We start from the raw sequence: 14,628 nt of genomic DNA, 5'->3' as shown, positions 1-14,628 counted from the left end.
TAAAGATATCGAGTTTTGTTTCTTACTGTGCCAAGCAACCAGATTGTTTCCAATATAAAAACATCCACCTGAAGTACTTTTTCTATCATCACATGAACCTGCCCAATCAGAATCCGTATATCTCGATATGATAGCACCCGAGTCATAAGTAAATTAGATACATAAATCAACTGTGCCACTGACATATTTTATGATACGTTTTATAGCAAACAAATGAGTCTCCTTAGGTTCAGACTGAAACCTAGCACACACACCGACACTAAATGCAATGTCAGGTCTGCTAGCCATTAAGTACAAAAGACTATCAATCATGCTCCTATATAGTGTCTGATCAACACTTTTTCGTAAAGTGTTTTTTCCTAGTTTGGTAGTTGTACTCATATGAGTTCTACCATGTTTTGCATTGTTACATTTCAGATTATGTGAAGTTCTAACAACATAGCAATTATCAGATGTTCTAAATCCAAAACATATAACATTACCATCATGATCTAGAATAGTACAATCATTTTTGGAGAATTTTACCTCATAACCTTCATCACAAAATTGACTGATGCTTATTGATTTACTTTCAAGCCCTTAACATAAAGAACATTTTCAAGAATAGGAACACCTGGAATACTTACCTTTCCTTTACCTATTACCTTGGATGAATTACCATCTCCGTATGTCACAACTCCCCCTTCATGTTTTGCGAGATTAGAAAATAAGGATTTGTCGCCTGACATATGTCTTGAACAGCCACTGTCTAATACCACAAGTCAGAATGATACGATCTCGCCTCTGGCTATGGAGCTCTGATACCAAGCTTGATACGATCTCTCCTTTGGCTATGGAGCTCTGATACCAGCTTGATACGATCTCTCCTTTGGAGCTAAAGATCGATCTCTTCCGATTCTCAGATCTGGACTGATCTTGCATAGAATTTTGAAATAAGATCCCGAAATATGCCGCCATTGGATCGATGTGAAATTTTGATATGTTGTAGCCCTAGAAAGGAGCTTTCCAACAAATCAAGTTTCAGGCGAATCGGAGTTGTGGATCTCGAGATATCGTCCGTTTAGTGGACAAACGTCAGGATGCTCTGTTTTAGATTCGTGGATGGAGGCACGAGATCCTAGGTAATGATGGTTGGTGGAGGACCAGCGTTAATGTGGTGGCACCGGTGAAAAGTGATGGTGGAAGGGTTGTGGTTGATGGAAGGATTAGGGCAAGTGTGGGATAGATTGGACGAAGGGGGAGAAGAGGGCCACCCCTAAGGGACTAGGGTGATTAGCCGGACGAGGGAGGTTAAAAGCGGCGTCGCCGGGGATTGAGAGAACGAGAGCGAAGAAGACGAAGGAGGCAAGGCAAAACTCAATCTCAATAATCAATCCTCAATTTGGTTGCCTACCACATCCTTTTATAGGCTAACCAACAACTCAAATTAACCCTAAAAACACAATTTTCGTCGACCGCATTCGAACTCGCCCGACCGCGTTCGAACGCACCGAGTTCGCTCTTCTGGATTTGCGAATGCGATGCAGGCATTCGAACACGCGATCAAACGTGCCTGTCGGTATTTGCGAACGCGATGCAGGCGTTCACAGTGCGTTCGAACGCATAGTACATTCTCTTCACCACGTTCACAACCCCGTTCACAAACCACGTTCGAACTCACTCCACCCGTGTTCGAACGCGACTTACAGAAAACTTATTTTAATGAAAATTAAACACTAAAACATGAAACAAAGACACTCCTAAAGTGAATCCATGCTCGAGACGACGTCGGTGAAGTCCGAATCGTATCACAGAATTTAAAGCTTTCAAGGCAGTATGTACAACATAACATTTCAAATCACTTTTCTTGACCCATATGGCCTTTGCTTTCATCCCATAAATAAAAGCACTTCTAGGTTTTTGAAAAAGTTTGCAATGAGGTCGAATATGCCCTAGAATGCCGCAATGATAGCATGTCGAAACAAACATTTTTCTACTCACCTTTTGTCGAGGAGTGTGACTAGAGGTTACCTTTGGTACCGTCGAAGTTTCACTAGTTTGTAGATTCAACTTCAGTTTAGAAGCATTCATCCAGGATTGCTTTGTAAATGCGGTTGATGGCTTCAGGTATTCTTCCTTTTGTATACCTGTAGAAACAAAGACAGTTTTATTATTATTTGAATTACCAGTGTATCCAACACCATACCTGTCTTTTCCAGAGATCTGAGCTTTTAGAATCTCATCAAGTTTGTTCTTCCCTTTTAGAAATGTCACTTCCTTATTCAATCGCTCTAGTTCAATTTCATCAGCCTTCATTTTATTTTTCGCATTGTCAAGTTGTTCAGAAAGGTCTTTGACACGTTCAAGCTCCAATTTGTACTTCTTCTCAAATTGAATTCTTTCTAGTTCAATTACCTTGAGTCGTTGATGTAGTCTAAGATTGTTTTTCTTGAGTTTAAACGACTCCAGGTACAGGTCATTATATGCCTTTTGAATTTCAGATTCATCTTATTCAGCTGGTAACATATCCTAATCATCTGTACTATAAGTATCAATAACGGAATCAATATTGTGCGTTCGAATGCGGTTGGGCGAGTTCAAACACCTGCGTTCGAATGCCTACATCACGTTCGCACATACAGAGAACATATATGTGGATTAGGGTTTCATATTATTTTATAACTTGTTGGCTAGCCTCTATATATATGTGGATGGCAGCTAAATTCATTAGGCAATTGGATTATTGATTTCTTGCCTCTTATCTTCTCCCTAGACTTCTCTCTCCTCCCTCTTTACTAACCTTCCACCTCTACCGTTGGCAATGCTTCTCCTAATTTCTAATCTCCCTCGACTGTCAAACCACCCCTCTTCTTTGGGATCTCAACCACTTCGTTCCCTTCGTCTACATCCTTCAAGCACTTCCACAATCCATCTTCATCTCTATATCCTCCATAACCCTAACATCCACTCCACCTGTCACCACCACCATCACCCATGTTATTCCATGTTTTCGTCCTTGCTACAGTTCGAATCTTGAAGGATGTAAATACAAAAGTTATAAACAAGAAGTTATGGATCTAACCCAATTGGTTTCGTAATTTTATGACTACATGAGAATATATGACGAATATTTTCTCACGGTTGCGCGGACTGATTTCTATAATACATTCAAATCTTGAAGGAATAGTTGCATAGCGTATCTTTGGTTCGAGAAATTATCATAGTTCCTACCAAATTCTCATGTAGTTTCACCATCCAATCAAGCATATGAAAGAAATTTGTATAATAATCTTACTGCATAGAAATAAATTAATGATTATTAGATTATTAGATTATTTACACATATGTATTCCAAATGGTTTATTTTTTGAATATCTACAAGAGAACAACCTTAGAGAATCTTGCTAGTTATTTCTTAAGTACTTGCTATGGAGCATGATATGCTTTTATGAGTTACTTGAACAATCAAATTTGAAATCTTAAATTGTATTTAACTAGTAAGCAAGTGTTAGTTTAGTTTGTCATGTATTTTCTAAACAAGTTGTCATGTTTATGAAGCTTTGTTTAGTTAATGCTATTATTGGTTATTACTTTACTAAATTTATACTATAATTTTATTCAATGTTGTGGATGATAAGTTGTCGTTTCTTATTCTTGAAAATATCACTACATTGTATATTTGTACTAAAGAATATAATTGACAAATAATTTTTTTTATAAAAACTACATTTTGTGACAACATATAAATATTGATAAAAATATAATTTGACTATAAAAAAACTACCTTTCGTGATAATCTAATAGTGTTACAAAACATTGTACTACTTATGCCACCTACTAGACGAATACAAAAAAAAAACTAAAATAAATAATATTTTGTGTCAGACTTAACTTGTCATTAAAAATATATTATTTCCAACTCATATTATGCATGATGTAAATCTATTTATTTGTTGCTATAAGTAGCCATCATAAAAAGCGATGAAAATGACACAATTAATTCAAATGGTGACAGTAAGATCTTAGTCTCGTCAAAATTTACAAATATTTGTGATGGCAATTATCTTCGCAAATAATTACTTAATTGCGTCAACTTAGGGTTGCATTGTCATAAATACTTTCATGATGATAATATTTGCAACAACTTGCGATGACTTCTTTTGTCATTGCAAATACTTTTAGTGGCCCATTTTCTAATTTTGCCACAAATGAGATGTCCCAAAATTTTATTTTTATTGTAGTTAACATAAGTAAGACTTTGGTAGAGTTACACACTACGAAAAAGAGAACTATCGTGATGAAAGAAAAGCCACTAAGAAGAGAGGGTGGCACGAGGAGAAGGGCTTATTAGATGATGGAGAGAAAACTAGAGAGAGGAGAGATTGAGAGATTGAAGAAGATAAATTCAATTCATAAACATTCATAAACCACAATGAGATACAAGCCATAGGCCCTATTTATAAAGAATAAGTCTTAATAATTAAACCTATATAAAATATTCTCCAGCTCTTCCATATTTCCACCCTAAGAGAGTCTAAATATGAAGAAAATTCTATATATAAAAGTTATAGATTATGATGTCGTCAATCTAATCCATCTTGTTTCATATTACTTAGATGTCACATTAATACCTTACAAAAAAAATATCTGAATTGTGCAGACCATAAATTCCTACAATTCATGGATTTAGATAATTTTTAAATCAGACTTGGATCCTATCATTGTTCATGATGATAAGTAATTTGGCCAATTAAATTCATCGCATCTAGTGAAAAAGGAAAGTAATTTAGCGCGTGAAAATCCATGCGTAAAGGCAATCGCTTCTACCTAAAAGGTCTTAATATGGATCAAGATCCTATTTACTATATCAATAAGTATGTCTTCGATCCTCATAAAATTTTGCACCATATGTCCTTGCGGGTTGAATGAATGTGTTATTTCTAATCTCCTATAAAGTTTTTACCTAAGTTTCCTTACGTGCAGTTATAAAAATACTTGAATTCAGCTTAATGGTGCATGTTTAAATAGTGTGAATAGTAGGATGATCAAATTAACCAAACCAACCATATTCGTTAGGCCATTAATATAAAGACATTGAGTTAAATACTGATAACAATTTCTCCTTAAATCGTCCTCAAACAGAAAAGAGAAAGGTCAAAAGAAAAGGAATTTCGCATAACTGCACGTAGCACTGCATAATTTAAACATATCAAAGAAGAGATTAGCTCTCAGGGAAGAGAGAGAGAGAGAGAGAGAGAGAGAGAGAGAGAGAGATGACATGAAGGAAATTAGTGAAGAACTTTCAGTTCTTCTCTATCTGATATGCTTCTCAGGGTGCAAAGGGAATAGCTCCAAAGTCCCATCCTCCGCACCCTTTTCAACTTCAAGACGCTTGGCTGCCCGACTCCTCCATTTACGCTTGCAGCTCCCATCACAGCCTTCTTTCCTCTCCTCTCCCTGTATCCACCACAACAAGCAGTCTTCTTAAGATAACTACATGCAAACTTTCTTTTATACGCAACGTGTGAAATTAGATTTTATAGCCCTACTCTAATTTCATGGTTGCAAGACTAACATTATTCATACTGAACGCGAAGAGAGCAGCGTGCTTCTGCTTCTGGCGCTCACGGGCTTTGTGGTTTTGGAACCAGTAAAAGACGTTCTTCCCTTCGATCCTACCATACTTGCGGAGCTCCGCAGTGATCCAGTCAATCTGGTGGGGTTTTGGCGTTCTCAAACCACGCTGGTACAACACCTCCAGTATTCTTACTTGGGCTGGAGAGGGATTCCAACGTCTCCCATTCGACTGCGTCTCAATCTGCTTCCACAATTAAGTCCGTGTTAGTAGTAGCAACATACAACACAAGTAGTATTGGAGAAATAGAAGACATACAAGAAATGTATTTGGCTTCCTCATACTGCACTGAGATTTTGGAGAGTCCTGCAAACTACTGAACTCGAGAGAGGTGACAATCTCGGAGGTAGCGAGCTTAGGTGCAAGTGGTCCAAGGTGTTTGATCAAGTTGTGGTTTAAAGAGGATGTGTAGGTGGAAGAAGAGGAAGAAGAAGAATAAGAGAGAGGATAGGAGCCTTGCTCCCAGAGGCCTATGTGTAATTGCTGAATCTTCATGTCAGCCGTGGGGATGATGTAGTAATATGAGACTATATTTATAGGAAGAGATAAAGGTCAGTGCAGTGTCTACAGCTAGCTAGGCTTGCTGTAGTAACTTTTGACTGGCTGGTTACTTAGTCATATATATATGTACTGTGTGTCTTCGAGGTGCTTCGATGAACATTATATTTTAAGTTGATGACTATCTACTTCTAATTTTAATTTTTAACAATTAGTTAATACAACAAAGTCACAATTAGTTAAGAACTCTCTGGAAACTTATATTTGAGAATATTCTTAATTTTTATATGCCGACTACATATCGACAGTACTGCTACTTGTGGAAAACGGCACTTCGTTTTTGCTCGAAGGATTCCTGTTTGGGTGAAATCGACATGATAATATCTCCAAGACTCTCTGTTTCAGTAGTAACTTAGTGGTGTTCTTATCCTAGTGGAGTCAAAGAAAGTCTTGTAAACTTGTATCTATGCATCTTCACCCCTCTTCAGACAAGAAACTTCGACCATGAGGTAGTCAAACAATTGGTAGCACTGTAGTTAGATACAAAGCCGTCAGCTTTGATCTTGAATGAAAGTGTCAGATATTAGTTAACTCACATACTACTTTATATTTAATATTTAATACTCTTACTTCAGAACTGAGACGTTTTAATAACCCAAGAAGTTGACTTAATTTAAATGGGCAATTGATTTTTATTTTAGAGAAAATTATATTTTATCTCCATATCATTAGCCTAAATTTATTTATTAATTTATGTTACTTTATCCTTTATAGTTTTGTAAAGTTTATCCAATCCTCGACAACTTTATCTTTAATGAAGATCTTCAAATTAGACTTATGACTTAGATATAATGATTTCAATTTGGATATAACTATAATAGGTAAGTGATACAAATTAAATTATAATTTCTTCTATATTTTAAAAGACAAATTTGTTGGATTTGAATTTAGGACCACTATGTTGATATTATACCAAGTTACCAACTATTCTAAAAACTTAAAATGATTAGAGAATGATGATTTTTTATATTTGCTATTTAACACTTTTTGTTTATTTATTTTTTAGATTTTTTTTATCTATGGAGTTAATTATAACAAACTTATTCTATCCTTTCAATTGAACACTAGATCTCTTAATCTATCTATTGTCAACTTTTACTTATTTTGGTACCGTACCAATTAAATTAAGGCTTCTCTACAATTGGACCCGAAATTTTGAAAGAGACAATGAGCCATGGAGGAAATTTTGTTTGTACACCTGCAATTTGGAGGATCTAAAAGAGGCAAAGGGAGTTATTGGAACAGTGGTGGCAGATCTTTGTCTCCAAGCCTGGTAATGCTCCAGCCAGATGGCAAGTCCTAGATGGTTGAGAAATATTTCTCAAAGGCAATCATTTATCCGTTTTTTTTATATATATTCTTCAAAATTCCGTAATTATTTGTATGCCTATCTAAAGTTAATATTCACATAATTGCATGCAGATCTTTCAAAAACATACAACTTAGTTAAAAATAATTCTTATTTAATTATTGAAACTTAATTAAAAAAGTAATGGGTATGATATCTACGTAATATAATATATTTTGAGAAGTATAAATATAAATATTAATTTTAGAGAGGTATAAGTAAATAAGAAAAAAATTTCAAAGGTATACACAGCAAATAACCTCTTTTATGTTGTGCAATTGCATCACAGTGACAATTAATTAATCCAGTCACGGTGTTGTATCCATGTACATCATCCACCGCACAATCAAGTAAGAGGACAGACGAAAGACGACACGGCCACCAGGCTGAAAACAGTGTAGGTTGCCTCATCATCTATTAATTACACATGCCAAAACATGAAGCAGTCTGCGTTGCCAAAGACTGAGACATGCTAGTGAGTGTTGTCTTTTTAATAATGTTATAGATGAGATCATGCAGAAGTCCAAATTCAGACCAGACTGTTCCGGTTCAACTCCTGGAACTGTTGACTGAGGGGAGTCAACGTAAGGACATAGTTTTTTTTAGGTTATTGCAGCAGGTGCAACGCATGTATGTAGGGTATCAAGGGCCCTCCTTATTTAGTGTTTGATTTTAAATTAGGTTGAGTATATTTATTTTTTGTAATGTGACGTGAAAAGTAGAAAAGTGTTAATTTTGGCAGAAAATAAATGATATATAAATTTGATAGACAAAAATACGTTTATACCATTATGGTGGTTATTATTATAATATACATATTATATGGTGTATCATAACTTATGAATATTATTATTATATTATATTATATTATTTGTATATTATTATATTAAAATGTAATATTATAATATTCGTTTTATAATATTATAATATGAATACAAAAATATAATTATATCCGTATACTAAATATTGTAATATTCGCATATTATAATATTACAATACGATAATGTTATCGTATACAAATATTAGAGTATATCATAATATTTTAATATATGAATACTATAAGATTATAATATATGAATGTTATACTATTTTACTATACAAATATTATAATATTATAATATATGAATATTATAATATTATAATATATCAATATTATAATATTCATATATTATATACAAATATGAATATATTATAATAAGCAATTGTCAATTTAATTGCATATTTGTTGGCTTATATAATATTTATAATAGTTATTTGTAGGCTTAAGTGCATATTTGTTTGCTTATATAGAGTCTATAATTAATTTACGGGCTTAAATGCATATTTACTAGTTTATATGATGTATATAATAGCAATTTAATTGCTGGCTTAGATGCATATTTACTGACTTATATAGTATTTATAATGGTAATTTGTAGGATTAAGAGCATATTTGCTAGCTTATATGGTGTTTATAATAGCAATTTGTCAGCATAAGTATATATTTGCTGGTTTATATAGTGTCTATAATAGCAATTTGTAGACGGTGCATATTTGCTAGTTTATATAGTATCCATAATAACAATTTGGCGGTTTAAGTACATATTTGCTAGCTTATATGATGTCTATAATAGTAATTTGCGAACTTAAGTGCATATTTGTTGGTTTATATGATGTTTATAATAGTAATTTACGGACTTAAGTACATATTTGTTCACTTATTTAATGTCTACAATAGTAGTTTCCAGATTTAAATGCATATTTCCTGGGTTATATGGTGCAGTGAGAGGAGAGAAACTTGGTTGGACATATTTAATATAAAATATGAATATTTTGGAATAGAAAGGGAAGGAGAGGAGAGATAAAATTGATAAGATATAAAAATAATAGTTTTAAGTCCTATCAAGGATAAAATTATAATCAATTTGAAATAATGTTAGAATTAATATATAGGAAATATTTCAATACCCCTCTAAAATTTATAATTTTAATCTAATGGTTATAATAGCTAGTTTCCAAAACCACATTACTTAAAAAGAAAGAACATATTAGTCAACAAGATTTGATTACGTGAGCCTAACTTTCCGATTACACATTCTTTTCTTCTATTGAGATTTCTCTTATTTGCGATGGATATGATTATGCTATAATTACAAGAGATATTATTTAATATTAAACTATTTAAATTTGATCCTTTGAAGATAGACTTCAATTTAAATATGATTCTCTATCTCTATCTTGTTATTAAGTTTAATTTAAATTAATTTTAAACTAACGAGAGATATATGTAAATAATAAAAAATAATTAAATAGATAAAATTTAATTAAACTTTCATCCAGTTAATTATAAAAAATATATTTATTATGATATATATACATTATCCTCGGTTAAGGATATATATATATTTTTTACTTACTAAATTATAATGTTAGGTTTTAGTGTTAGCAATTGTGTACAAAATATTCTAAGTATTTTTATACATGTACATGAGCATTTATAAAAGTCTAGAACATATTTGGTTTAAATAATTGCAAGATCAAAGAAGAAAAGTTTTCGCATTCGCATAGACAGAGAGTAGCGTTCACAAGCGTGTTCGAACACGAGCGCAAGCGTTCGCACAAACAGTAACTAACATTCACAAGCGCGTTCGAACGCGAGCGCAGACGTTCGCACAGATAGTAACTAGCGTTCAAAAGTGCGTTCGAACGCGAGCGTAGGCGTTCGCACAAGTAGTAAGTGATGTTTCTGCGCGCGTTTGAACGCAGTCTTGGCCATTCGAACACAATCTGTGAAAATCAAGCCACCGCGTTCGAACGTACTATGGCCCGTTCGATCGCACCTGAGATCAAGTTAGACTGTTCTAACGCACCCGGGCCACGTTCGAACGCACCTACGAAGTTTGCAATTTTTGGACTTTTATGAGTTTGGATAAGACTTAGATTTGGCTCTATCTTGGAGATCATATATAAGTATTATGATGCCCTAACTCTAGAGTGGTTAGTGAAGCAATTTTGAAGGAGAACTCTTCAAGCTACATCGTTTCTTCAACCAACAAGGTCCTACTCTTCTACAAGGCTTAATCTTTCGTCTTAAGGGCTATCTAGATGAAAGATCAATCTCATGGGCTATTGAGGTTGAATATCAATCATGAGAAGCGGTAAATCGTGAGTTCTAGTGAGCAAGACTAAGAGGAACAAAGTCATTTAGATCGACGGGTTGTTTTGTGAGTCAGTCTTTTAACTACTACTATTCTAGTGATTAGTTTTGATCCAAGTTTGGATCTGTGGTTTTTTTCCGTTTGGGTTTTTTCACGTTAAAATCTTGGATTTTCTTTTGTTTTTTAATATTTCTTCCATTTTTTACTTAAGCAAAGGAGTGATATTATTGCCTAGGGTTTAGATACATATACATGTGTCTAGGCATTTTTTTTATATAAGATAATATAATTATCAAAAAATAATGTACAAGATAATATATTTGAAAAATAATAATACCTATTGAACCGGTGATATATTTTAAATTTTTTATATTCCTATTATACCTATGAAGATCTTAATCGTTAGATCTTCATCAAACTGATTGATATTAAATAATATCTCTTGTAATTATGGCATAATCACATCTATCACAAAAGAGAGAAATCTTAATAGAAGAAAAGAATGTGTAATCGGGAAGTTAGGCGCACGTAATCAAATCTTCTTAACTAATATGTCCTTTTTTTACGTAATGTGGTTTTGGAACCGGTATCGGCTGTGAAATCTGGCTATTATAACTATTAGATTAAGATTATAAATTTTAGAGGGGTATTGCAGTATTTGCCGTATATTAATTCTAACATTATTTCAAATTGATTACAATTTTATCCTTGATATGACTTAAACAATTACCTCTACTGTACGAAAGAAATGCTCTTAATATATTGGTATTTATTTGGGAGTAGGTACTGAACTAAATTAGGAAAAAAAAAAAGATATTTTGATGTTTGGTTACTTAACTAGGTTAGCGCTCCTCTCAACTCAAAGCAAACAAGCCCTTAATACTTCTCTCATAGCTTGAGACAATAAAAAAATATTATATATTAAATGTTTATATGTTTTCTTACGATTGTTTTATAATAAATTTTACACTCTATAGTTTGCATTTATTTGTATTAATTAAAGTGCACCTCATATATTCGTATTTAACATTTGACAACTATTTTTTTCTTATTACCTTAAAAGCACCCTACCATTAGTTTGTCTGACCTATAATTACCACGTAGATGAGTTTATTTAATATATATATGGTTAATAACCGTCATAGCCCTTGAGATCTATTATAAAGAGATCTATTATTATAAAAATTCTTAAGGTCAAAAGATAGGTATTAGGTATTAGGTATTTTTGTTTCTTTTTTCAAATTAACAGAAATATTCTCTATTCAGGTATTACGTGTTGGGTTAATTAATCTAAACTTGGAGTGTATTTTTAAGACAATAAAAATAAAATATATATTCATATAGATTGTTAATGGTGGAATTGATATGAAAAATAGGCCTGAGAATAGTGAAACTTACTTAGATCATTAACTCATCAAGTTACCTGAAAACTGTAAGCGATGAGGTTAGCGTCTTTTTGCATGCATTCATATTAACACTGGATACCACATGCGTGCGGTGTAATCAGCAAAGTAGAAGACTCTCAAGTTATAATTGATCTTCGATGTAAAATGATCAATATCATGTTGATATAAATTTAATTCTAGCTGCATATATAAAACTTTAACTAGTTGCAGTAGAAAGATATATATGATATTATTTGTGCAGATCCCACAAGGATATGCACTATATAATATGAATTAAGGTGGTTGACATTTAAGAAATAAAATTCTAGTATGTTGTGCTTTGTTTAATTTTTTCTTCTTTAAATTTCTTTTACATGCTAGACGAAGAGATGCAGGAGAAGGGGGTGCAACTAGGGTTGCAGTGAATCTGAAATGGAACAGGGGTTGGAAGCATGCAAAGGATGCAAAGGAGGGAAACCCAAATGACAGGGTTTTCTCACAAAAAAAAAAAAAAAACATGACAGGATGAATTGACCTGGAAGGACATAAAAGGAGAAGGTTGTAGTTTGAATTGGGTGGCAGAAAGATGTTCCCCTAACATTTGGCTTGTCAGAGCCTTCAGTTATTGTTGCTTTCATGAATTACTGGGGCTTCTTTGGCCATTCCTGAATGAGAGAAAAAAAGATTCCGCAAATCCCCAAAAGGAAAACAAAGACATTAAAGAAAAAAAGAAGGAAAAGGCAAAAGCACACTGAAAGAGGAAAAAGATATATCATCTCTGTGTGTTTTGTGATGTCAGTGGATGTTGGAGGATGCATTTTGATCTAGTCTTGAAAAAGATCTGAACATATATCATCAACCTATGAAATTAGGTGGCGTAACCGGATAATTTGTAAAATTACATTTTATTACGTGTATATGGTTTGGCCTTAAGTGCACAAACGCAATTTTACTTTTTAACTTAAGAACTTAACCCCCCATAGTCAAAATAAATTATAATTATTTATTTATTTTTATTAGATTTGACAATATGATATACTTTGCTGAGTCTTTTCTTATTATACTAGTTGTTTATTTTCCAAAAAATAAGATTTTTGTAGGTTGCATTAGAACGCGGGAGGAGGCGCGTTCGAACGCCCTTGCAAACGCCTGCAGGCATTCATATCGACAGATAACGTATTTTGTGCGTTCGAACGTGGTCGAGCCCGTTCGAATGAGATCGACGAGAGTCCACTATTTTTATGGTTAATAATTGTCATTTTGGTTTGTTTGATTAGTTTCTTAATGTGTGGACGGCAAACAAAAATCATTATGATGAATGAATATTGATTTCTATCTCCCTTCTATCCTCTTTACCCTAATCTCTCTTCCCTTTCCTTCAAGCCCTAGGCGTGTGCCATCTCGATGTCGGTGTTCTTCTAACCTCTCTTGTATATCGAGTCCTCCCTCCTTCTTGGGATCTCCGCCGCTTCTTCCCCTTCATCTTTATCCCTTAAAACTCTATTAACCATCCACCCTCATCTTCATTATCATCCATAACCATATCATCCCCTCCACACGTCACCATCACCATCACCCCCACTCTTGCGTATTTTCTCCCCAGTTGCAGTCCGAATTTGCAAATGGCGTAAATACTAAAAACATAGATCCAAAAGTTACGGATCAATTACCTTTGGTTTCGTAATTTTTGACTAAGGGATAATATCTAGTGAATAGTTCCAATCAGTTGCGCGGATTGCTTTCCTACACGCAATCCAGATATTGAAGAGGACGTTCTGTACCTATCAGTGGTATCACAGCCCGGCAAACCTCGGACTCCTATTAATGGCGGAGACAAGGAAGATGGCAACATCAAGGAGATCTATAACACCCAAACTCTAAACACGTGCATGACAGGAGCCCACACGGCATGTGTGTAGCACCTGACCATTTGGTTAGTTACTGATAATCAAATAAACCTGTATCAACATCATAATTTTATCCACAACATCTAAACTAAGAATAACTCAAGTCTGACTATCAACAGTATACAGATAACTCTACTTGGGCCCCACATAGGTCACAACACATCATTAAAAGCTTTTCACAACTACATATACACAATGATGGTATATACATAATTATATAAGTACAAAGTCACATGCTAGAATATAAGATAAGGATAAAGACACACTTTGAAGGATGTCAACTAATACATTAGATAACATAACTCATATAGCGTATAACACCACTCACACATTCTACTCTTTACGCACTAACAAAACCTCTAAGGGAGTATCTTGCTCCACTCGCAAATGGTTCAAAGAAGCGGTATGATTCCTAACCGAATTTAGGAACTTCAGGTTTGTTGGAAAGGAGAAAACAAAAAGAGTCATGAGCTAAAGGCTCAGTGAATAGACCTTACCCCGAATTAGTGATGCCAAATAGAGAGTAAATTATGTACTAGATAATATGAATCAGAAAAAAGCATAATGTGATACGATCTTCTCTTTGGGGCTAAGGCTCTGATACCAGCTTGATACGATCTGGCACGGAACTTTGAAATTAGATCCCAAAATATGCTGTTGTCGGATCGACGTAAGATTT

The 14,628-nt window shown here is 33.8% G+C and overlaps 1 protein-coding gene across 1 annotated transcript; it reads right to left on the bottom strand.

Moving 5' to 3' along the window:
- Nucleotides 1-5,292: 5,292 nt before the first annotated feature.
- On the bottom strand, nt 5,293-6,109 carry LOC140800184 (WUSCHEL-related homeobox 4-like). Its single transcript, XM_073154851.1, has 3 exons — nt 5,873-6,109; nt 5,555-5,797; nt 5,293-5,436 (listed from the first exon to the last, which is right to left on the bottom strand). Exons 1-3 carry the CDS (start codon nt 6,107-6,109, stop codon nt 5,293-5,295), a joined length of 624 nt encoding a protein of 207 aa, XP_073010952.1.
- Between the last annotated feature and the right edge of the window lie 8,519 nt (nt 6,110-14,628).

Source organism: Typha latifolia, chromosome 13 (genome assembly GCF_019914945.1).
Source record: "Typha latifolia isolate L0001 chromosome 13, TyphaL0001v2, whole genome shotgun sequence".
Taxonomy (NCBI): Eukaryota; Viridiplantae; Streptophyta; class Magnoliopsida; order Poales; family Typhaceae; genus Typha; species Typha latifolia.
This window is presented reverse-complemented; position numbering and strand designations above follow the sequence as displayed.

Excerpts from the sequence above, each read along its gene's own strand:
- LOC140800184 (XM_073154851.1), bottom strand. The coding sequence starts at position 6,109 with ATGAAGATTCAGCAATTACACATAGGCCTCTGGGAGCAAGGCTCCTAT. Across the intron at positions 5,798-5,872 it reads GGAAGCCAAATACATTTCTT|ATTGAGACGCAGTCGAATGG; the intron begins GTATGTCTTCTA and ends TTGTGGAAGCAG. Across the intron at positions 5,437-5,554 it reads TCGCGTTCAGTATGAATAAT|GGAGAGGAGAGGAAAGAAGG; the intron begins GTTAGTCTTGCA and ends TGGTGGATACAG.